This window comes from Propithecus coquereli, unplaced genomic scaffold, assembly GCF_000956105.1.
Source record: "Propithecus coquereli isolate 6110/MARCELLA unplaced genomic scaffold, Pcoq_1.0 Scaffold1, whole genome shotgun sequence".
NCBI lineage: Eukaryota > Metazoa > Chordata > Mammalia > Primates > Indriidae > Propithecus > Propithecus coquereli.
Window position 1 is genome coordinate 24,855,514 of NW_012133857.1, and position 23,744 is coordinate 24,879,257.

General features: G+C 41.6%; 1 protein-coding gene across 8 annotated transcripts in view; it reads right to left on the reverse strand.

Moving 5' to 3' along the window:
• The window catches only part of CADPS (Ca++-dependent secretion activator), a 524,321-nt gene that overhangs the window by 34,968 nt on the left and 465,609 nt on the right, over positions 1–23,744 (reverse strand). For all 8 annotated transcript variants that reach the window (XM_012642835.1, XM_012642705.1, XM_012642642.1 and 5 more), the window contains 2 exons: positions 8,715–8,747; positions 2,628–2,735 (listed from right to left, as the gene is read on the reverse strand). In XM_012642835.1, the coding sequence (XP_012498289.1) occupies positions 2,628–2,735; positions 8,715–8,747 (141 nt within the window). The remainder of the gene's footprint in view (positions 1–2,627; positions 2,736–8,714; positions 8,748–23,744) is intronic.

Genomic DNA, 23,744 nt, shown 5'->3' on the forward strand with positions numbered 1-23,744 from the left:
AACAGTAATTACTGAATTAAATTACTGAGACGGCATGGTAATGAAGCTTTTTGAGAAGCTCTGGGTTTTTAAAATGACAAATGTTTTAAATCCATGACAGATTCAATAACTTTTTTTGCACTAAATCAGTTAGGTTGCCTAGCACCAATATTCTGTAAATTAAGAGATCAGGTTATTTGGAAAGTAAGAAAGTAAATGGAAAAGAAATTTATTATGTCTAAATAAGCTCCTGAAATTTTTTTTTTCCCTGAGGGGTTGGGAGTGATGTGCAGAGCATGGCTGAAATGGTTAAGCCTTCAAAATCAGATACTCGGGAGGGTATAGCTAAGACTCTGTTGGGAAAATGAAATTGGGACAACATGAGACTAAATTGTGGTGGTTTCCACAATGTTACTGATACGATTTTATGCTGGTCAGTGGAATTCAACAAGGGACTGGAGAAATTTGTGGATTTTTCAACGGTCCTAACATAAAATGCTTTCTGAAAAACATATTCTTAGTAATTTTTTTTCACTATTAATTCACATTAAAGACGGAAGGACTTGAATTTGCCTGTGTTCTCCAACAGCCGGGCAAGTCCGGTTTTACCATCTGTGCTAGCCAAGGCTGCACTCTTACTTTTTAAATGAAGATTTGGTTGCACTTTCCTTTAAAAAGAGCCACAGAAGAGATAATTTGCCTTGCTGCCTTCGACAAGGCTTGCAGTTCTAGTTTAAAAAAAGAGAGAGGAAAGGGTGGATTATTTGTCAGTGAAGCGACAGGCTAAACTGCAGATTAAACATCAAATTCAGTACTAGATGTTTTTAAGTTTTGAGAGAGCACAAGGTTATTCACACACACGCTCACACAGGAACACGCACGCATACACACACACGGGCCACATAAAACTGAGAATCAGAAGATACTGATCAAAGGAAAAAAAAAAAAAAGGCAACCTAGGCATTGAAAAGAACAATCCACAGGCTTCTTGAAAATTTGTGGTTTGGAATTTAATTCAGTGGAGATGGGCAGAGTGTCCACACTCCTAGCTGCAGACCCGAGGGTCCTGCCTGTCTCTGTTTTCAATGCCTATTGGATGGGTGATTGTGCCCCAGACAATCTGGGCTCAGTACTTTCATAAGGCACGCATGCAGAGAAGGGGGAGGACCCGCCGGTGAGCTTTATGCATGTATGAGGCATTCTCAGTGGATGTGGGTCATGCTAGAAGATGTACACAGGAAGATTATTTGATTCTAATTCATGCCACTTGATATAATGTGATAAAACATTTGACATGAGAGATAAGTTCCATTTTAATCTGAGAGAGGACGGGTGGGAATTAAAAAGTAAGAAGGGTTTTGTCGAAGAAAGGTGATGCAGGGGAGAGAGGGGGTATCGAGCACAGAAAGGGGATGATTGGAAAAGAAAAAAGAAAGGGGCCTTTCAACACACAAGGAAAGCAAATGAGCTGGAAGACAAAGCATATAAAAGTCAGAAGCCGCAGAATCTGAAAGCGGTGCCAATAATGAGCTCACTTAGCTATGGAACAAAAACACACACACACAAAAACTCGGTGTAAATTGCTGAACACAATCACAGAAAAAAAAATATGGCAACACGGATTCCATAGTAGACCAAAACATTAATGTTCGGGCTGGCACCAAAAATACAGAAACCTGGACAACAGGAGCTCACGTTTCACGAGACAGAAGTAGGCTGCACAGTTAGAGCCACACGGAGACGAGAACATCAGCTTCCATGCACTCTGGCCGGGTCTACACTGGCAAATATGGTAGAGACCTGAGGCAAAATATCTGGCTAAATTAGGTAACTCCATCTGCTTTGGCCTGAAAGAGGCAGGCAATTTGAGACCGAAGCAGATTTCTGTTTTTTTTTTTTTCCCTTTTTGCCTCAGTGGCTTGCTTTGCAGTGCAGATGTAGTCACAGGAGAAATAAGATTGCTCGGAAAATATTAACCCTTGGAAATCTGCATTTTCTGAAGTTTGATCTCAGTCTGCAGCCCGATACGCTTGTCCTTTGTACACCTGCTTCTTCTCATACCTTTTCAGGCGGTGGGTGGCCAGGGGCACCACGGTTTAAAACCAGAACCGACTGAGAGACTCTAATGTAAGTGTTTGCCGAAACCCAGAGCTAAGGATTTCTTGTCTCCCAGAAACGAAATCATCTTTGAAGTGATGACAATGCGACATTTACTGCACATCTGCACGCCACAGCTGGTGTCAGGGAGGTACCACCCCCAGGAGAGGGAGTTGGCCTCAGCCTCCCTGACGAGAACATCTCCCCAAAGCGAGGCCAGATTGCAAGGAGGAAAACCATGACCAAGAAAGGTCTTTGCCAGTTAGAGAAAGCCGCCTCGCAAGCTTCGTGCAGGAACGAGCCTGCTTGCCGAGAGGCTGTGTGCCGTCCTACATATCACACAGATTGGGACTGAGACACTGCCACACCAGAGTGGGTTCGGAACAGACACACGACAGATAAGAGCCTGAGGCGGAGGGAGAGGAAAAGATTTTGTTTGAATCAGGACCAATCCATTTTCTCAAAATGTGACTTATCCTCCTGTCTCTTATTTTGTCACATTTTGGAGGGTCTCCTCCTTGGTCTTCAAGGAGGAGAAGGCATTTACTTACATCAAATAACCTTTCTATATACATCTCCTCATTGACCTTATCACGCAGGACATCCTGAGAATGGCGGACGAAAGTCACGTAGGCGTCGGCCACGTCCATCCCGGGTTTCTGCAAAGAAACAGGAAAACATGAAAATGGAATTTTCAGACAGCCACTCTTTCTTGATTACCCATTCTTTTTTACCCTCTGCCTGCCCTGCGTTGCTTTCATCGGGTCACCTTTGTAGCTACAGTATAGCTATCCACAGCCTGGACTGGTGGGAATGGCTATTGGAACTGCTTGCTCTTTTCAGAAATCAATCTGGCTAAGAAGGGAGTTGAGAATTATAGGATTTTATAGATTTTTTTTAGTATTAATTTTTTTTTGGGAAATGTATCTAATGGATAAATCTTCACTGGATAACCCAGAAAACGTTCTCTGGCTTTGCTTTGGATGAAAACTTCCATTAAAGAATACCCAAACATACTCTGTCTTCTATTGTCTGTCCTTAATATATCATTAGAAAAGTGACAGCCTTCCCAATTCCTTTTTCCTCTTAAAAAAAAATTGAGAAAGTGCTAAGTAAAAAAAAAAAAATCATATTTCAATCTATTCCCCCTCTGAATCAAGTTCCATTTTTTGGGATAGTTTAACCTGAGTGTATATAGTGAGTGTTTGCTAATTAGTTTACTCAGAAGAGACATTCAACCATTTGTTTTTGCTTCTAGTTCAGCCTTAGAGTACAAGGATTAAAAAAAAAAAAAGAAAAAAAAAGGGCAGGGGGAGGAGGGGAAGATTAGATATTTAAATAAATTAGATTTTCTGGAAAGGTAAGCAGGTGGTTTATCCAGCAGTTAGGAAATGATTTACTGCAAGGAAGTAAAAAAAAGAAATGCAGAATGCACACTGCTTGAGATGTCGCAATCAAAGTTATCTCCAAAGAAACCTATTAAAAAACTGTAATATGGATCATTAAGAGAGCGGTCACCAACCCCTCAAATTTCCACAGTAGATATGTATGTTTGCTAATAACTCAAAAGATTAGTTTTCATTACTGTGATTTACCTTAGATCACAAAGTATCATTTCTCTACAAGACGTGACTGTCAGGCACTGCAAATTGAAGTTAGTTAACACTTCTGTGTAATTTCCAGGGTGAAAATGAGGAAGGTTTGGAAACAGTAGGACTGTATTTTTTTTTTTTTTTTTTTTGCTGATACAAAGCAAACAATTATCAAGCAAAGGGCCAATGCTTGGCCCCTGGGATGCTAGTAACATTTCTTAACACCTGCTGAAACAATGACAAGGTATTAATTTGAAAAACAATGAGGACAACCCAAAGCCACAGTAGTCAAGTGTTACACTTTCAAGCAATTTTCAGCAAATGGATTGAGCAGGTTCCATGATAGTCCTATAAATTGTTGCAATTTTATGATATGAAACAATAGAGGTTCTCCAATGAGATGTAAGTGATAGCTATCGGTTCTAAACTGGCACCTTTCTCCCTCTGTCCCTTTGGCAACTGCGCATCAAAGGGCATTCTCAGTAGGGAAGGGGACCCCTTCCTGGATTTGAGAAACTTATTATTATTGTTTCCATTTCTTCCCTGGTGATGTTTGTGGCAGATATGGCCTTTTCCTGGGCACATGCAAACATCTTAGAGCTAAGACCTAAAGCTAAATTTGTCAGACCTATTATTAACCACAATGTTAGAAAAAGTAACCTACAATCATGGTTATTTTCACTAAGGTTTACTGTCCTCAAAGGGGCATTTTGTTTAAGTTTTAAAAGCTCCGATATTTTAAAAAATCAGTTTGGTTCATCTCACCTGGGTAATTAAGAAACTCCGAGATTCTCTCTCTTTTGACTGTCTTGTTTCTTTTCATAGCACTTACCAATATCCTATGTTATTTATTTATTTATTTGTTTATTTATTTATTATTTTGTCTGTCTTTTCCTACAAGAACATAAGCTCCATTGAACATAGGAACTTTGGCCTATTTCTATTGTATCTCCAGCACATAGAATGGTGCCTGGCACATAGTAGGTGCTCAGTAAATCTTCGCTGAACAAACAAATCCACGAATGAATGAGCAAATCCTCTCTCTCTCTCTTGCTTTTTTTTTTTTGAGACAGAGTCTTGCTCTGTCTCCTAGGCTATAGTGCAGTGGTGTAATCATAGCTCACTACAAATTCAAGCTCCTGGGCTCAAGTGATCCTCCTGCCTCAGCCTCACAAGTAGCTGGTAGCTGGGTCTACAAGTGCGTGCCACCACGTTTGGCTAATTTTTCTATTTTTTGTAGAGACAGGGTCTCACTCTTGCTCAGGCTGGTCTCGAACTCCTGGGCTCAAGTGATCCTCCCTCCTTGGCCTCTCAAAGTCCTAGGATTATAGGCAAGTATAACGGTGCCCAGCTGTAAATTGTCTACTTCCTTTTGTAAGATCTTCAGTCACACTGCATAGATTTTTACTGGATCCCCCACAAATTGGAACTTGTGCAAATCATTTAAACTTCTCTGGGCCTTAGTTAAACTGTCTGTAAAATGGGATTAATAATAGCTTGCCTACTTACCTTCAAGGATTGTTATGGTCCCATACACAATAATGTAAGTGAAAATGTTTCGAAAGCTATAAATTGCAATGCAAACATGAACCACTATGGCTTTCCCCCAACAATATTTGATCACACCATAGCCTTACCTACCTTTATAATCTACTTTAGAACCAAGAAGATAAAGGGGGCCTTGGAGGAGACAATATCAAAATAAAAATAATAGTCCATGCATGAAAATGTATAGTTTTCTCATAATAGAGTCCTCAGGCCCCTACTTTCAACCATCTTCCTTTCAAACTAGCTTCACATCCAATTCCAGCAAGTTTGGTTTCCATCCCTTGATGGACCAGGAATAGGGAAGAGAGGAATTGTTGGGAGTGAGTATGCCGATAAGAGAGAGCTATCACTTTCCTGACACCCTGAGAGTGAGGGAGAAGGCTGCCCGACTGCAACACCAGGCAGTAGACTCACCAACCGCTGGGGTTTGGGACTATCGAGGGCGGGGGCAAGCTGCCCCTACACCTCAGGAGGCCCTGGGGGGAGCGGGTCACTACGCAGCCACTGGGGAAAGACACAGTCACAGTGGTGATCCTGGGTCATCGAGAAAAGATTAAATTACAGTCAGTACCCTGTTTACAAAGGCAGGAGAAAAAAAGGCAGGAAGGATGTATAATGCATTGTAAGTTGATTTCCAATCAAAACAGTTAAAAATAGAACTGTTGACAGACAAATAAGCTAACCTGTAGTTATAGCTGGAAAATACACTTGACCAAATAACTGATGCTATTAGATAAATCAGGCTTTATACCACATCGCTACCTATACACAGTGGGATAAACTTTTAGGTGATGTTTTTTAATATCTCGCAATGACATTGTTTATTTTAAATGTGGCTTGGACAGACTGATAGAATATGACACAGATTTTAGAAAACATTTAAACAAATATCTGTATTGTTAACTCCATCCATGTGCGGAAGACGTAATTTGTAAATAAGCCACTCTGTGGCTAAGGAAAAACAGAACAGTTTAATCTTAGCCTGCCCCTACAAGAATACTTCTGAGCTTGAAGAAAACAAGCTCAAATTGTCCACATCCTAAGCAAGCCCTAATTATGAATGCAAATCTGGTACATATACTGAAGGATCCAAAACTACATCTAAGACAAAGAGATATGCTTTGGGGATTATGTGATGTTTCAAAGCACTTCTCTCCATTACTGTGGAAAATTAACATTTATTAAATTTCCTTAAATTGCTAAGGTAACTAATTACTAGTTCCCACATAGAGCTAAACCAATAAACCGTGTTGCCAAAAACCTCACAGGACAACACAGATGAACTCAGAATTTTCAGAGCTAGAAACAACTTGAGAAATGATTTTTTTTAAATTTTTTTTTGAGATAGGGTCTTGCTCTGTAGCCCAGGCTGGAATGCAGTGGTGGTCATCATAACTCACTGGAACCTCAAACTCCTGGGCTTGAGTGATCCTCCTGCCTCAGCCTCCCAGGCAGCTGGGACTAAAGGCATACACCACCATGCTGGGCTAATTTTTCTCGTTTTTGTAGAGATGGGGTCTCGCTCTTGCTCAGGCTGGTCTCACTGGTGCTAAATGATCACATTTTGGGACATGCTGCATCATTTTCTTCTGCCTCCCTAAGGGTATAAATTTTGCTGATTCATTTTTGTTTCCCCATAGCCTAACAAGGCTTCTAACATGGCATAATTAATCCATAAACACTGCCTGACTACACATCAGGGTACCTTTCATATTGATATAGAGTCCATCTCCCCCTCCCCCATCTTCATACTACATCCGAACCTGGCTTACAGGAATTATTACGTTGAACCATATGAAAGTGCTGATATTTGACTTTTTTACCTCTCCAAAATGCCAATTTCACATGGTTCAAGCTAACATAACCTGATGCTAACTGGGATTGCTGGATCGAATTTCTCCAGGTATTTGGGCCTTGTCTACGGGTCGCCTCTCCAAACCTGGTTGTTGAGATCTCCCCTCTGTGTTGAGGCCTACAGAAAACAGACCACAGCCACCAGATCTCTGGGTTGGGAGCCTAGTATTTCAATTTCTACCACTGTTGAAGAACAATGGAGGTCAGGGCTGATGTCAGCAAATTCATACTCCCCTCTCCCCTCATGCAGCGGAGTGTGGGCATCGTACCACCCTCACCACCTGTGCCCTTCTCCTGTGCTGAAATTTCTGATAAGTGCCAGGTATGTTGCTGGGTGTTCTACGTATGTGGTGTCATTTAGCTGCACAGCAAACCCATGAGGTAGGTGTTATTTTCTCCATTTTAAAGATGGAGAAAGAGGGCCAGAGAATTTGAGGAGTTTGCTGCCTGTGAAGTTCAAAGTTTATACTTTGGGGCTTGAGAAGGTAAATTACTTAACTTCTCTCCTTGCTGCAGCTATGTGAGCTTCTTCTATTCTCCCTCGTAAGGACTGTCTACAAGAAGGAGTCTGAGGTTCCTCGATGAGAAGTATTATATAAATTCAAAGCGTAGTTATTGATTGTATATCCTTTCATCAAACAAACAAAATATATGCTAATGCTAAATTCACTCCAATTTTCTATTTTGTCTTCCTTTGAGAAATAAGCCAATAAACCATTATACACTTAGCTTCCTGGGGAAATGAATTTAAATGTTAATATAAATCCTTTTCGAAAAAAACAAATTTTAACAAATAAGTATTTGAACAAGGAGGGTACTTAACCACGTTCAGAATGAGAAACGGCTCAGTACAAGACCCTTGGTGGCTGTTGAGATAAGCCCTCTAAATTTAATATTTTATAATAGTCTCACACCTCTTTTGTTAGAAATGGAGAAACAGAATCATCTTCTTTTTCGCTTTATTGGAAGATATTTAAATCTCTCCAATTTTATTTTGCTAATAGGCAGGGCAAAGTCTGTCTATAAATGTATCCTGACTTATCACAGGTAATCCCTCACTTTAGCATTCATGTGTCCTACTTAACCTCAATTTAAATGTAAATTTTGGGCAACTTGGAGTGCTTTATCTATGACCTTTGACAGCTCTCTTCATTAATGAGGCCTGCACTAATTATAAGCAGTTTTGTAAGGTTTCCTTAAAACAATTGCAAAATTGACCCCAAAATGAACAAATTCAGAGTTTATTTGTTTTTTTAAAAATACTGGCACCCTTGTGCAAATTTCTAGCTCAGGGCTCTGCTCCCAAGGTGTGCCCGCAAAAGGGCTGGTGAGCAGGATAAAGACAGAATGAAACACCAGAGAAACTGATGAAAATGAAAGTGAAAGTGAACATGAACTGGCTTTACCCTCCAATGGGACCTGCTTTCCTGATGAAAGAAGCCATACCCTCCCTCCCCTCTTTTTGCCTGGAAAAAATTCTACTATGAAGTATTCTTGGCTTCTCTATTTCTGATGATCCAATTCAGGAATATACAGTTTAGCAGCAACTGATAAAAGTAGCACCATCAAAATTCTCATGAAAGCAAAAAATAAAAAACAAAAAACAAAAAACAAACCCACAAAAAACAATTTTCAAATACTCACAGGTACATCCACATATTTGGAAGCTGCCTTCACCTAAGGAGGAAAGAAGAGGATGGAAGTGAGGCTGGTGTTTATGTTTAATTGTTCACAGCTCAATGCTGTATCCTCATCAGAGTTAAAACAATATGCTGGCACACGGAGCTGACCAGGGAAAACAAAAAGGTACTGAAAAGTAAAATCTGTTTGTTATTTTATTTTCAAGCCATAGCCACTGCTTTGCAGAAAGAGAGAGAGGGAGCACATGCAGTTTTACTGATTTAGAGTCTGTTGCTTGAGTAGGAGCTTTGCATTTTCCTCCTTCCCTTTAAAAAGGAGAAAAGTGACTCTAGCTAAGCCCGAACGTATTAGTGGAGGGCTCACCAGTCAAGAAAAGCAACAAAGACTGCTGTCATTTTTGGTACCTTGGGTCTTTGTGCAATTTGGTTGCAGGTTGCCCTAACTGAATCCCTCAGTTTCCAGTTTTCGTTAACTCAGGTCTTTAACAGGAGGGTGGTCTGGTGGGTGGACATCCTTAACCCAGAGGGAGATGGGTGTCTGTGGGCGGGGGTACCGGAGCCTTTCAAGACTGCCCGAAGGCTGGTGTTAGGTCTTCCAGTTTTAAGTGCTAAAAACCTCCGATGGGAAGTGCAGGAAGTGGTTATAAAATTTATTTTCAGGTTCGAGGGGAGGGAGTGTGGTAAAGTGCAGTGTTTGAGAGCATGGAGTTTGGAGTCAGACTTGGGTTTGAATCCCGACTCTATCAGTTACAGGCTGTGTGACCTTAGGCAAATTTCTTCATCTTTCTGAGCCTCAGTTGCCTCATCTGCATGGAGATACTAAGTGTCTATTTCATCAGGTTGATAAGGATGAATGCACATGACTAAGTCCCGGTATGTAGCAGTAAGCATGGAACAAATGGTAGCTAAGATGATCAATTCATAAGCAAACCTGGGTGAGCTGTGGGTGCTGTGAGAAGTCAATGAATGGCTGGGTTTGAGGAATAAAACCTGTGGGAGTATGTTTGACATTCTATGGGTTTCATTTTGACTCAGGTCACATGTGTTCCTCTAAGCACAGGTTAGATCAAGGGGCTACATTTGGCGTCAGAGAGGGTTTCCTGGGAACTGCAAAAACTGCAATGCACACAAAGCAGTTGAGATGTCTTTTCACATCTCAGCTAGGCTTCCTTCTGCAGTTTGGGTGAGGCCAATATTAGGAATCACAGCCTCCACCCAAATGTCTCCCAGAAAAGTACCCAGGGGAGTGATTTCTTCCATTGCTCTTTTCTCAATGCTATTTTTCAAAATTTCAGTGCCCAAGACAGACCAGCCAATGAACCAGTAGGTTAGGGTGGAAAGAGCTCAGGATTTAGAGTCAAAAGTTCTGTAAGTGCCAGAACTAGTTGACCCTGGGGAAATCATACCAAGTTCCTTAGTCTTAGTTTCCAAATTTCTAGACCAGGGTGTCAATACTGTATACTTTGCAGGGCCGATAGCCTGATTAAGTGAGAAAACATATGGGAAAGTGCTTGGCCAACTTTAGAGTGGGGAACACACATCGATTAGTTAGTTATTGAGAGGGCGATACATTCTATCTTCTTGAGTCATTGCCAGGACCCAAGATTATTTCTGGATTCCCCTGTTATGGATTCCCTTAGAACCCTGCACTTGCTCTTTGCAGCACTGATTGCAATCGCAATTCAGTAACTTTTTGCGTAATGTCTACTTCCTGCAGAATATCATGAGAGCAAAGGCTTCCTTGGTCATGCTCACTGCTGTCTCCTCATCGACTAAACTGGTATCTGACTTTGAAAGGGAATTCAGGGAAAATGTGTAGAGGGAAGGAAGGAGAGAAAGCTAGTCACCAGTTCTGGCTTCAGGATGGTTGAGGAGTAAGCAGAGGAAAGACCAGATCAAGAAACCACTGCATTGGTCGGTCTGAAAACCAACATAGCTGTATAGAAAGCTGACTGCCTGCAAAGGCTGATGGGTAAAGGAAACCACTCTTGGCTCTTAAAGGAATTTGAAGAAGGCTTTCCAGATTTTGCACAATTACCATTTCTACTAAATGGTTCTTAACCCCAAATCTTTCCTCTCCATTCCTGTTCCAGATTTAGTTCAGGCAAGAAAGTAGCTTGCCTTTTTTCAAGTCTCCCCAAGTTCAATAATATCTAACATTTGTATGACGTTTTTCACTTTGCAAAACACTTTCATGAATGGTTTCTTCTTTAAGCCACCCTGCAAAATGGGGACTATTAATCATATCCATTTACTATTGAGAAAACTAAAACCCGTAGAATTTAAGGAATTTATTTGCTCATGGCAGAGGAGCCAGGACTCCCTCGTGGTCTTCTGAGCCCAAATTTCTCCCTTGGAAACTCCCGATCTCCTCAACACTGGTAGAAAAGCATAAGGCATTCAAGCATCAGCGGTCAGAGCAGGTGCTGGCAAAATAATTACTCTCAGCTAAAAATTGCTTCCTTTCCTCTCTAAAGTTGGTGCTTGGCAGTTGGTAGGAGTTTTGCTACAGCTGAAATGATCAACCTTTAAACACGCCTACTCTCCATTTACCACTAACACACAGTTCCAATCCGGAGAATGACACCAGTCAAATTCTATTCCTTTCAAGGCCATTTGGGAAGATGAGGCAAGCTCTGCCATGAATGAAAACCCTCCACTCTCCCACATACACCAGCCTTTAGTTTTTTAAGTTTGTTCTTTTATTGGATAATTGCTGACTTGCACTTAGTCTTATTGATCTTCCTCCCATCCCATAATAGCAGGAAAAACTAGCTCAGGGTAAACTGCGATCCTATGATTAGAGACATGTGGTATATTATTTTTGGTTCTGGACACTGAACTTTAGGAAGAATGCTGATGATGAAGATAAAAGAGTGTCTGGAAGGATATTCTACGAGGAAAGTGAACAAGAAAGATCTTGCCTGGAAAAGGATAGGTTAATGGCAAAGGAAACCACAATATTCATCTATTTAATTAAGGAGCTTCAAGTAGAAGGATTGACCTTGTTCATGGTGATTCCAGAGCGTAGAACCAGGATGAATGAGTAAAATGACAGGGCCCCAGAAGAAGGTCCAAACAGCCATCACAGTCCCGCCAGGAACTAGCCATGTCTGGTGAGTGAGACCTCCTCTTCCCTGGAGAGGCTCACGTGGAGGCCAGGTAGGATGCTCTGCCTGTGTTTCTTTACCTACGTGAGAGGTTACCTCTGATTCTGGTCTCTTTACGAGGCAGGAAGCTATCATCAGCTCTATTTTTTGCAGTAGACAGGTTGAGATATAGCAGAGTGAACGAATTGGCAGAACCCAGATGAGAAATCTTTCCTGCATAATGCCAACAGTGCTCCCTTTAAGCATGACCTTTCCTTTAATGATCCACAGGAACATGTCTTTTTACCAGCTGTGCTCCTAGTAGAGAGGAATGACCAGATCCTTCCAGCCCACTAGGGCTTTGGAATTATTGCCAGAAAATCCAAGCATGCACCAGGCACTCTGTCTAGATTAAATAAACAACAGCCCTCACAATCTACATAAGACTATTTTCCATTATATGGAGATATCGTTTTGATGAATCAAACACAAATTTCTTAAAAAGCACTATCTACTTTATGGTTGTTTTTTATCTTTATGTATATTTTTGTCCACTAATGGTTGTTAAAAGTGTGTGTGTGTGTGTGTGTGTGTGTGTGTGTGTGTGTGTGTGTACGTGTACGTGTACATAATTTCCTCTTCTTTTCTAACTTTGAAAGAAATCTTCCTAGTACAGTGGCTAAGAGGATGGGTTCAGGATTGGCAAGGTGAGAAATCTGGTTTTGCAATTTTCTAGCTTGATGACTTTGAGCAAGTGATTCAACTTCTCTGAGCCTCCTCTGTAAATGGGGCAATAATAATGCTACTGAAATGGATACATTAAATGTAGCTATTCTTATCGTAATTTCTGGAAATCTGGCTTACTGGGGCAGGCAAAGCACACGCTCCTCATCCTGGCCGCCGCAGTCAGTTTCACTCCCTACCTCTGGCCCAGGGGCAATTTCTTGCTAGGAAAAGGATGCTGAAAGCTCTCCAGGTTGTCAGCAAGTATCTGAGCTGATTCTCAGTCTGACATACTTCCTGCCAATTCTGTGACACCCTATGCACTGGAGACCTCACCCTCCAAACACTGAGGCTGACAGCAAAGATCTGTTCTCTTCCCTAAGGATGGCTCGGTGTGGGCATAAGCGAGAGGACAGTTCCCCCGGCCAGTGCCTTTGGTTATATTCAGTGACACAATCCACCACTCTCTGGGACCAAGCCATAGCCGTGTGCCCCAGGAAACAGGGGCCAAGGGTGAGGATGAGGGGCTTGCCCCGGGCACCTGGTCTGGCATTCCTTCTGAGCAGGGACTCAGCTGCCCTAAAGGAGAGGCAAGAACTATGACTTGACCAGAACTGCATTTCCTGGCACTCGCTGCTTTGAGCACCCCCTCTAGTAGGACAAAGACTACTCCTTCCTCAGTGTGTTTGTGAGCCCTCTTGCCCTCAAGCCCCCAGATAGAGCCGGTTCTGGAAAGGGTTAGAGAAGGAGACACAAATCCAGAGAGGCTGTGGAGGCTAAGGGTGAAGTTAGGAAGAGGAGCTGTCGGTGAGCCCCACTAGGGCTTGTTCATATTTTCACATGCCTAAAATAAAGAAAGTTTATTATGAACAGTCACCACAGTAGGGGCTGTTAGACGAAGGCATTGGCTCTGTGACTTCTGCCCCCCTTCTCAGATGATGTCTAAATACACAATCTCTACAAACACTCATGAGTCATGTCCATCCAACAACTAATAACAATAAATAACACTTCTTGAATGCTTACTACTGGCCACGCAATGAGTTAGCAATATTGCATTTGTTATATTTAATCCTCACAACAACCTTGTTTTGGGGGAGGGGACCTATTAATATTCCCATTTTACGGTTGAAGAAACTGAGGCTAAGAGAGATGAAACAACTAGGCTTGAAGACACACAACTAAAATGTTACAGCTTTGGACTTCCCATCCCCTAAGCTGCCTATTATTCAGTTTTTTAAAAAAAATCTGTCAAACCACTTTTCTTAACCAGTCATATTTAAGTCTTGTTTTGTCCATGTGTGTGTAGATACAACCTGAAATGCCTTCTCCAGAGAAAAACGTACGAGGGATTTGAATACATTTGAGTCAGTGCAGAAGGTCCGAAACAGTTTCTCTGGCCTGTATGTCCCAGCTAATTACCTCGACCCTCCACCTCACTTAGCGTGTGTAGACAGGCTTAATGGTTTCTCTATTGAGCTCTTCCATTATTTTTCAGGTGCCCAAGGTAATCTTTTCATTGAACACTCACCATTCTGGGATTTTCACAGTGCTGATGACTAAGGGATTTTCGTCTGCCTGGTCCTAATAAGGGGACCTGAGTTAATCATTGTGTAGCTTTGATAGGGAGCGCGGCGGGGGCTTAAACCACTTCTCTTGCTTCATTAGGGGAAAAAGCAACCCAGGTGCAGACCGCGAGGACCTCAGGGTTTGATACTATTAAATCAATGCACAGACAAAAAAAAAGTGGATTAGGCCCTTTTTGCAAACAGAAATCTGGTGGGTAAGACTCAAAGATGGAAGAAAAAATAAGTCTGAACAGATACCACTGCATTAGTGACTGCCCCAGCTATCCTTTCTCCCCATGGTCTCTCAAAAAAAAAAAAAAATCAAGGAAATGATTTATTCCCTGCACGAGCGGACTCCACCCCTGCCTGTTTGACTTCACAAGAGCTCTGAGTTGATTTTTTTTTTGCCTTTGCCTAGAAACTGCGGGCCACACCACCATTTCAAAGGGCTAGCGAAATTTACTCCAATGTTTGGCCTTTGAAATTTCTGCCACAGGGCTAATGATGATGCTGTTTTGCTCCTTTTTCTACTTGGGGAACCCAGGTGATTTTAGAGATGTGGATCTCTTTTTGAGAGCCAAGGCAGTTCAGTACATGAAAATGTTACTCAGTGCCACCACCATCCTTGAAATAATTTCATCTCTTGTTAGTTCAATTTTTCGTCTACCAACATCATCCTCATGTCTAGAACGTAGGCTCTGAGGAATGAGGCTCTCTCTCTCCCCATTCAGTATCTACATTGCTTGGTATATAGTAGTGGCTCAATAAAAGTGTGTGGAGGAATGAATTTTTAGAGTATGGTACTCTTTATTTAGTACCCAGGGTAGAGGCTTCAAGTACTTTAAGGTTGGTGTTCGAGCTACTTCACTCTTACAGGACAATTAAGAAAAGTACAACCAGACACTATCGATTCAAAAGGAACTGGTATTTGTTGCCTCTGTGGGAAGAGCTTAAAGGCTCTCTTATTCCTGTATACTCTGAGCAGTATAGTGTAGTGGGTAAGAGCTTGAGATCAGGAGTCAGGTGCCTGGGCTGGCATGTGGTTCCATCACCTACCAACTGGGGGCCAGGTAATTAACCTCTCTAAGCATAAGTTTACTCTTTTGCAAATAGAGATCATGATAATAATAACAATAGTTCCCCCTTAGAGGGTGGTTGTGTGGATTATTAATTTAAAAAAACGATGGATTTCTTAAGTGTTTATCACATGTGGGACACTACTCTAAGCATTTCACCTGTATTAATTCATTTAGTGTATGTAAAGGGTTAAAGAAGCTAATGTATGTAAAAATTTTTGTATAGAGCCTGGCACATAGTATTGTTTCATTAGTGTTGGGTACTATTTCTATACTCCTTTTCCCTCTACCTCCCAAGGGGCTGATTTGATGGGTCAGGTTTCAGGGCACTGGCTGGGTTATGTTTCCCAGTGAGTGGATGCATTAAACCTCATGTATCTGCTACTTGGGACGCTGCCCCTGTTTCATGATCGGAATGCTTCAGGTAATACCGTGTGATTGACCCTGAAGTAAGAGGCCTGGCCATCTTATTTCCTCTCTTCTTTACTGGCCATGTTCCAGGTTGTGGACTAGACCCTCTCTCTCTGATTTTTTGTCTCTGGGTCTTCAGGCCTAACCTCTTCGGAAGAGATCCCTAGAGACTAGGGGGCTACATGGAGTTCTCTGTGTGGGAATGCAGACCTGAAGTCCAGTCCACATTGTGATAGCTTGTGTCCAAAGAGGCTTGCCATCAATTCTGTTGCTCCCTTGTATGTGTGTGCTACTCCCTCATTGAGAAATGGAGTCTATTCCTCCATCTGCCTTAAATCTGGGCTGGCCTGTGACTGCTTTGACAAATAGAATAGAATGGAGGGGACACCAGGCCAGTTCTCAGTCTAGTCTTGAAGAGGACTGGCAGCTTTTGCTTCCTCACTGCTAAAAGCCAGCTGTCAGGTGAGTGTGGCTACCCTGAGACTATCATGCTGCAAGAAACCCAAGCCACATGGAGAAGCCCGGCAGGATGAGACCCTCATCTTGGGAAAAAGAAGCCAATAATTATCAGATATCCAGCCCCAGCCCAGCCCGTTCACAGGGAAGTGGTCAACAGCACGGACTCTGGAGTTGGATTGCATGGATCAAATTCTAGCTCAGCTACTCAGCAGACAAGTTACTTAACCTTTCCATGCCTCATTTTCCTCACCTGTAAAATGAGGATAACAGTATTCTTCATAAGGTTGTGGAGTTACTGAGTTCTTAGAACAGTTCCTGGGGAATAGTAAGAACTATGTGTCAGCCATCATCATCATTTCTGCTGGAAAATCAGGTTGTTCTAGCTAATTGGACTTGTGTATTAAGAGTGGTCTGACCCTGCACTATTCAACAGCCAGAAGTGGCTATTTAAATTTAAATGAATTGAAACAAAATGCAATTAAAAATTCAACTTTTTAGTTGCACTAGCCACAGCTGAAATGTGGCTAGTGGCTACACTATTGGACTGTTCAGATATAGAATATTTCCATCATTGCAGAAAGTCCTATTGGACAGTGTTGTTGCAGACCCAAGGGACATTCATAAATAGAGGTTATTACATTCCTAAACGATAAGAATGAAGAGGTGTGTCCTTCAGTTCCCATGTTAGAACATGAAATTAATTGGAGAACGAAGTAGGGGAAGAGAAAGGGCATGAGTGTCAAAATCTCATCTTGAGGGGGAAACAAGAAATAAAAGTAGATGGGGACAATTTAAAGTTATAAAGGTACCAAGAGAGGAACACCAATACTGGTATGATTGTAACAGGAGGAGGGCAGAGGAGAAGTGGACGATGGTATCTATTATAGCAGAGAGTCAGATAATCTCTAAGGCCAATCAAGAAATAGCAATATAAGAATAGTACTTGGAGGTCTGGGGATAAAACAATTATTTAAAGGGTCCCTTCTGAAGGAAGAAATTGAAAGTAGAAAGGGGTAGGGCAGAGAGCTATTGCCTTTTTTTAAAAAATGAATGTTTCTGTACGATTTCATTTTTTAACCATGTGCTTATATTACTTTCACAAAAAAATTATTGAAAAAAATACAAAAGTGATAGAATTTTCAACATTCTAGTGGAGAAAGGTATTTTGTGGGAAGAACCTATCTTTCCCGGGATAACTTCCTCAAAGTCTTTGGTTTGATGAAATCATGGTTTGGAGATATGTCCTCTACAAAGACAAAAACAAAACCTAACAGAACCTCCCCTCGATACATAATCTGTATGCTCTAAGTGCATCTTGGGAAGATGAATAAATTGTAGGTGCCAACTGAGGGACCGACTGCTTGGGTGAGACAGAATGTGCGCGTGGGTGGCTGTACTGGGACTGTGTGTGCGGGTGAGCAGTCGAGCAAACCTCAGTGGCTCCTGCTTAGGGCCAAGTGACAATTACAGCGAAGGCCCCTTCCGACACTTTCTGAGGACTGGAGAAAAACACAACCCTTGAAGTGTATCTGAGATCACAGACGGCATGACGGGTTCCCAGAGCTCTGTCACCAGAGGGGCTAAACTGTCTTCACCTGCTTGCCAAAGATCAATGGTGTCCTGGGCCCATTGCTGTGTGTGTCAGCACCCGGTTAAACACTACATGGACGCACAACACTCATCATGAGGCCATTGGCCCCCACTTCCCTTTTTTAGGAGGGCCAGAGTTTATAAACGCTGTTTTTACAGATGTGGGAACTAGGACACCAAAAATTTCTCATGAGTAGCTCAACAGAGGTCCGTTGCTCAGAAAAATGACTACTGGCTTTCAAAATCTGATTTGCAATCGAAAGAAAAGAGTTAAACATTAAGATGTTTACAAATAGGGCTTCCCTAAGTTGCCTATAAATGGAAATGGTGTTAAAAACATTTCAGATAATGGAAAAGAGAATATTGGCCAAGTCATGACTCTTACTCCTGCTTTCTCTATTATTGGCTATATGACCTTGGGAAAAGCAGTAAATTGCTCATATTTCTCATAAACAATATAGAAATATATAATACCGGATATCTAGTCATATATAAAAACATGGATGTATTTACGAGTGATTGAATGCTTAGTTTACACTATCTTATTCAAGTCCTATAAGAATTTGTCCCCTCATTTTGCAAATGAAGAAACTGGCTGGGTTCAGAGAGGTTAAGTTGCTTTCCTTGGGGCACACAGTTAAGAAGTGGCAGAGCTAGGATTTGAACCCTAGTGGGTCTGACTTCAAAGGATTCTCTACTGTATCAAGCTGCCTCTGGACTGCCCTACCTTTCCACAAGATAATGTATCAATGTGTGAAGGAGAAAGTCTTATAATAACTGTGGAAGTATTTTAAAAAGCAAGAAGTGTTGTAATATTCACCTCTCACAAATAAGACCTCATATCTAACTATGTAACTGGCATGGGTATTCCGAAATGACCTCTGAGAACCACCGCAGAGCTTCACAGGGGGCAGGGGAAGGTGGGAGAGAGCCCAGGCCTTCCTGCAAAGCGTCCTTAGGCAAAAACGTGAAAACTGAGTTGCAGGGCTGCTCATTGATTGCACGGCTTCTGTGCACGTTCATAAATATTGATTGTGATTAAACTATTATCATAGTAATGAGGGTAATAATGCCTCCTACAGCCCATCCCACCACACTACTCAAAGTCCCTACCTCTCATTAAACAAAGGGCTGCTGGCACTGCTGGAGAGTTGGGCAAGAGGCAGGGAAGTGATCTCTATTAAGCAAAAGCATTCTGTTCCATGCTCTGATTAGGAGCCACAGCCTCATTAGCGATGAGAATTGTTCTCATCTCCTGTTGTTCAGGGTACTGTGCTCTGAGACTAGATCCAGGAAGTGTATGTTCTCATCTCCCCCACCCCCCACCCCCCGGGGCTTCTGAGCAGATGCCTGATTGAAGTAGACCTGTTTTTCCTTCCAGTTTCCTTCATTTCTGTCCCAATCCTTCATTCCCAGAGAGGATTTCTGCAAGACTCAAGGGCTCCTTCAAACCCACCCTCCTGATGCTGCTGAGACTTAACAATGGTTTCAAGCTTACTGTTTGCCTGGCTCCAGGCTAAGTAATTTACAAGTAATTAACCCTCACAATGGTGCCCTGATGATTATCATCACTTACAGATGAGGAAACTGAGGCTCCCAGAGGTTAAACAACTTCCTGAAAGACCCACGACTAGGGTTCAAGTCCTTTGCCACAACTAATGGGTGCGGAGTGCAATGTATGGGGGAGGGGCATGCTTGTAGCTCTGGCTTGGACGAGGCAAAGGCATTTATGTAACCTAAATGTTTGTATCTTCATAATATTTTGAAATTAAAAAAAAAAAAAAGACCCACAGCTTGTGGCATCACAGAGCTGGTATTTCAACGTGGGTCCCTTGGACTACAGGGTTTGCCCTCTCTATGGCCACGTTGTATTCTTTTTCATTTTGTCAATTTACATGACATACTCTGATTTTAGGAGAAAATCGGAAATGCAAATTGCAGAGTTTTAATTTTGTAAAATCTCCAGGCAGGCATGTAGGCTTATTTTTGTTGATTATAAATGGAGGCTCCGGCCTGCCTCTGGCATTTTTGGGTTTTGCTTTGCCTTTTGAACATCTCTCAGAAGGCCAATAGGATGCAAGCTCCAAGAGGACAAAGCCCTCGTCTTACCCATGGCCTCGGTGCTGAGCAAGAGAGGGCTGTACTGTTGCTACTGAACAGTGATGTTTCTGAACAAAGGCGTCGTCTGGACTCCTGAGGTCCTACTCTTTTCCCCCAGGCTGCTTTAGGCTGCACTTGAAGGTCTGAATTGTTTATGTCACACTGCCAATGACAGCTTATCTACCAAAGTCAGCCCTGGTCTGTTACACAGTGGACAGGTTTTTTTCCCCTTGATTTTCGTTTTCTCGGGTAAAGAGTGGGGAAAACAAACAAATGGAGTTAGGTGGTCTGGGCTCTACTAACCCAGCTGTGCAAGTCATTTTCCTTCTCTCGTCTCAGTTTCTACGACTGCAAAATGAGGTGCCGAGAAAGTATCAGTACTTCTCCAACTTCCGGCATCAATGCCGCCTTCCTGATTTGGGCTATAGCCCATGCGCCATCTGTACTATACTTAGTTAATATTCCTCTTTAAATTGGCCCACTTTAAAAGTAATTATAAAAGGCAACTTATATTGCTACTGTAAATGAAAAATCAATACGAAAAAGGGTGAAAATAAATACAATATAAAGTTATGAAATTCTAGGTAAGACAATGGTTGCCTGCTAAGAGTGCTGGCCTGAGGCCTTGTCCCGCCTCCCCCTCTGTTACATATGAAAACTGGAAATTTTTAGAGAAATGTGAAAGAAAGACAAGCACTAAATGGAAACTTTCTCCTTGGTATAAGGATAAGGATGGAAACAGAACTGAAAAGGATACAACCTTCTCACAGTGTGCTTGGTCTTAATGCTCAGGTTTTGCAGCATCTAACATGAAAGTCACCTCAGGTACCATGTGGCACATGTCCCATGCTCGGGAAATCCTCAGTAGTTTGCTGCTGAAAGGCTCTCTCTCAAAAAGTAAAGCCCTATTTGGTAGTGTTCACCAAATGCTCCCACCATGGTCAATTTCAGGCCACCAATGTGACATCCCTAACCTTGGGGATAGGGGGAGATGCAGAGGTTTGGCCCTCACTAGCAGGTAGGAGCTGAGCGGATTCCAGCACATCCCTGGAAACACTGGATCAGAAAATCTAGAAAGTTCCTTCTACTGGATGCACTCTGGATAGTAACTTCCAGACAACAGAGATAAGGTTTTTTTTTTTAAATGTTTCTATCTCTATAACTCCTAGTCTAGTAATTTACATATAGTAGTCATTTAAAACATGACTGATACCTGATTGAGTAACTGATTCTAATATTCAGTATTTAGTGATCTAACTGTACTGGTAATCCAATAATAACAATATCTAACAAGTATTGAATGCTTATTCCATTCCCCATTTCCTCATTTAATTATAACCACACCACATAATGCAGATCTTATTATTCCCATTTTACAGATCAGTAAAGTCAGAGGTTAATTGATCTAAGATTATGCTATCATAAGGGATGGAACTAGACAAACAAGAAACCTCAGTGCACATTGAAATAAACCTGATTCAAACCAAAATATGCTTGGAGAATGGGATATTAAATTCTGATTAAGCAAATATTTTGATTAATAAAGAGGTATTCTAGAGACCATGTGTGAATGAAACATTCTTGGAGAATTAAAACAAAACACAAAATGCTGAAAATATACTAAACATAATGGAAAATATCTTTGCTGTATCAAATTTTTGAATAGAAGAATATGCTGAAAGATAAGTCATACGATCTTGCTATGGATAATGGTTTGAGTTGCTTATAGGAGAAATGACTGGTATACTAAGACTGAACAGGTGGGAAAATGCTCAGTTAAAAGCATCAGGGTCATTTAAACCTTATTACAGTTTTGTGTAATTTGACGGTAAGGCTAAGAATGGCTATTTACGGAGTGCCTGCCACATGCCAGGTGTTATGCCTACTGCTCACTTTACTTCTAATTATCCCAGTGGCTCTCTGAAGTAGCTATCAGCATCCCCACTCTACAGATGAAGAAACTGAGGCTCAGAAATGGTCAATAACCTGCCCATATTTCTGTTAGTCTGGGCTTCATGATCACATCTCTATTTTTATTTTAATCACTCTTGAACTTTCTGGTGATAAGCTTCCCACTGCATGTGGTTTGGAGGTCAGGGTAGAATCTCTAACTTTTAATTTCACAACAATTGTTTCCTGTTTGAAGCTACGTACATATTCGTTAGGTATCTCTTTGGTAGCTGGCATTTCTGTGATCTGGTCACGTAGCACCTCACAGTCTGAAGAAAATATGGTGTCTGTCTTATGTTTGCTTTGAATGATACTCAGCTGCCCACTACAAAATATTAAGGGAGATGGTTAACATTAGATGCTTATCTTTTTTCTTCTGTAAAGCTACTGAGGGGTTTCTTTGGACAGCAGGTGTGTTAACTGTCAACTACATTTTCAAGACATCAACTGGAAAGAAGGCTGTCCTACTAGGCGATAAAATGATCTGTCATGGATCCCAAAGTGGATGTCAAATTCTGAAACACTAGGGGGTGGCTGATGAAAGAAGTCTGTAGAAGACATGGCAGATCAGTGTTTTATAATTCTGTAACTTTTTAGGGTATGATGTTTTTTGTTGGTCCATGTGAGCGTAATACATTAGAAGAAATAAATGGTGGCTTATTGAGCCACCTTCCGATGGTGGCACACGACTTCAACATCAGAAGACCATGAGCCTGGCACTGGCTTGTAACAGAGAGCAGGTCTCTCTATGACCCCTCAACTTCTCCAGATTAATCAATTTTGGCAAATTCCCTGCTTACCACCCTTAAATTCCATACCATGGGCAAACCCTTTCATGATCAGACTCCTGCCTAGCTCTTTAATCCCATCCCTGTCATTTCTCTCCTGCTCCAGCCTTTCCCTGAGCCACAAGGAACTTCCAGTTCCTAGAATGTCCTAGACCTTCCTTTTTTCCTCCAGGTCTTTGTATCTTCTTTGTTCTTTTCTTTGCCAAGCAAAATTCTACTTTCTGAGATTGAAGTCTTAGCTCGAATGTCATTTCCTTCAGTGGCCTCCCACATGAGGCTGGGTCTCTTTGGTCTACAATTGTACTGCAATGGTTACTTCTCTCTCTCTGAATTATCACCACTCTTATAAATTGCTTGTTCAGAATATAGCTCCCTCATGAGAATGTACAATAAAAGGCATTGTTCCTCTTGTTCATTGCTAAGCCCCTAGTGTCTATCTAGCACATAGTAGGCACTCAATAAACATGCATTGAATGAAGGACTAATGTAATACTGATGATTATCTGGAAAGCACAAAGGAAGTGGGGAATTTTGAATGTCGGTTATTTTGGTGTTATTGTAAAACTGGCTGGCTGGTGGGTAAATTATTTATAAACTAGTTTTGCTGGTAAGATAACTCTTTCCCTTAGGAATGATATCAGTTAGTTGGTAGTCCCTGGAAGAGTTACTGATTGATTTCATTTATGGGTTTCTGTGCATCTATGGAATAACATCTGCTGATAATAAAGGGAAGAAATGAGGGTGGAGTCTTAGTAGCTGTGTGACTTTGGATAAATCACTCAACGCCCTTCATTTGTAAAATGGGAATAATAATTAAAACTATCACATAGACTGACTGTGAGGATCAAATGAGAAAATGCATGTAAATCCTGTCGCGCAGTGCGTGGCACATAGTATGTGCTCGATAAATAACTATCAGTTATTACTACCACAGTTGGTGCTTTTGTCCAAGGCAGGCACCTTCACTCTGAAACACAGAAGCCAATTGACTTAAATCACATGAACTTGGCAGCTGATAATTCGATGATGTTACCCTCTGTAGGGAGGACCAAAATCTCTCTGTCTGTATCACCCATCATCAGCCCACACTGTAAAAAGCCCTAAAGCCAAAGCAAAAATGAAACACCTTCAGAGAAACCCCTACGAACATTCGCTCCACTCTAAAATCCGAACTGCTTCCTAACCAAAATGTTCTGCGAACAGAAGTGAATTCCCTTGATCCAGTTCCGGCTTTTGACCAAGGTGGCATTCTTTTTCTAAGGCATCATAGCAGGAGCTGT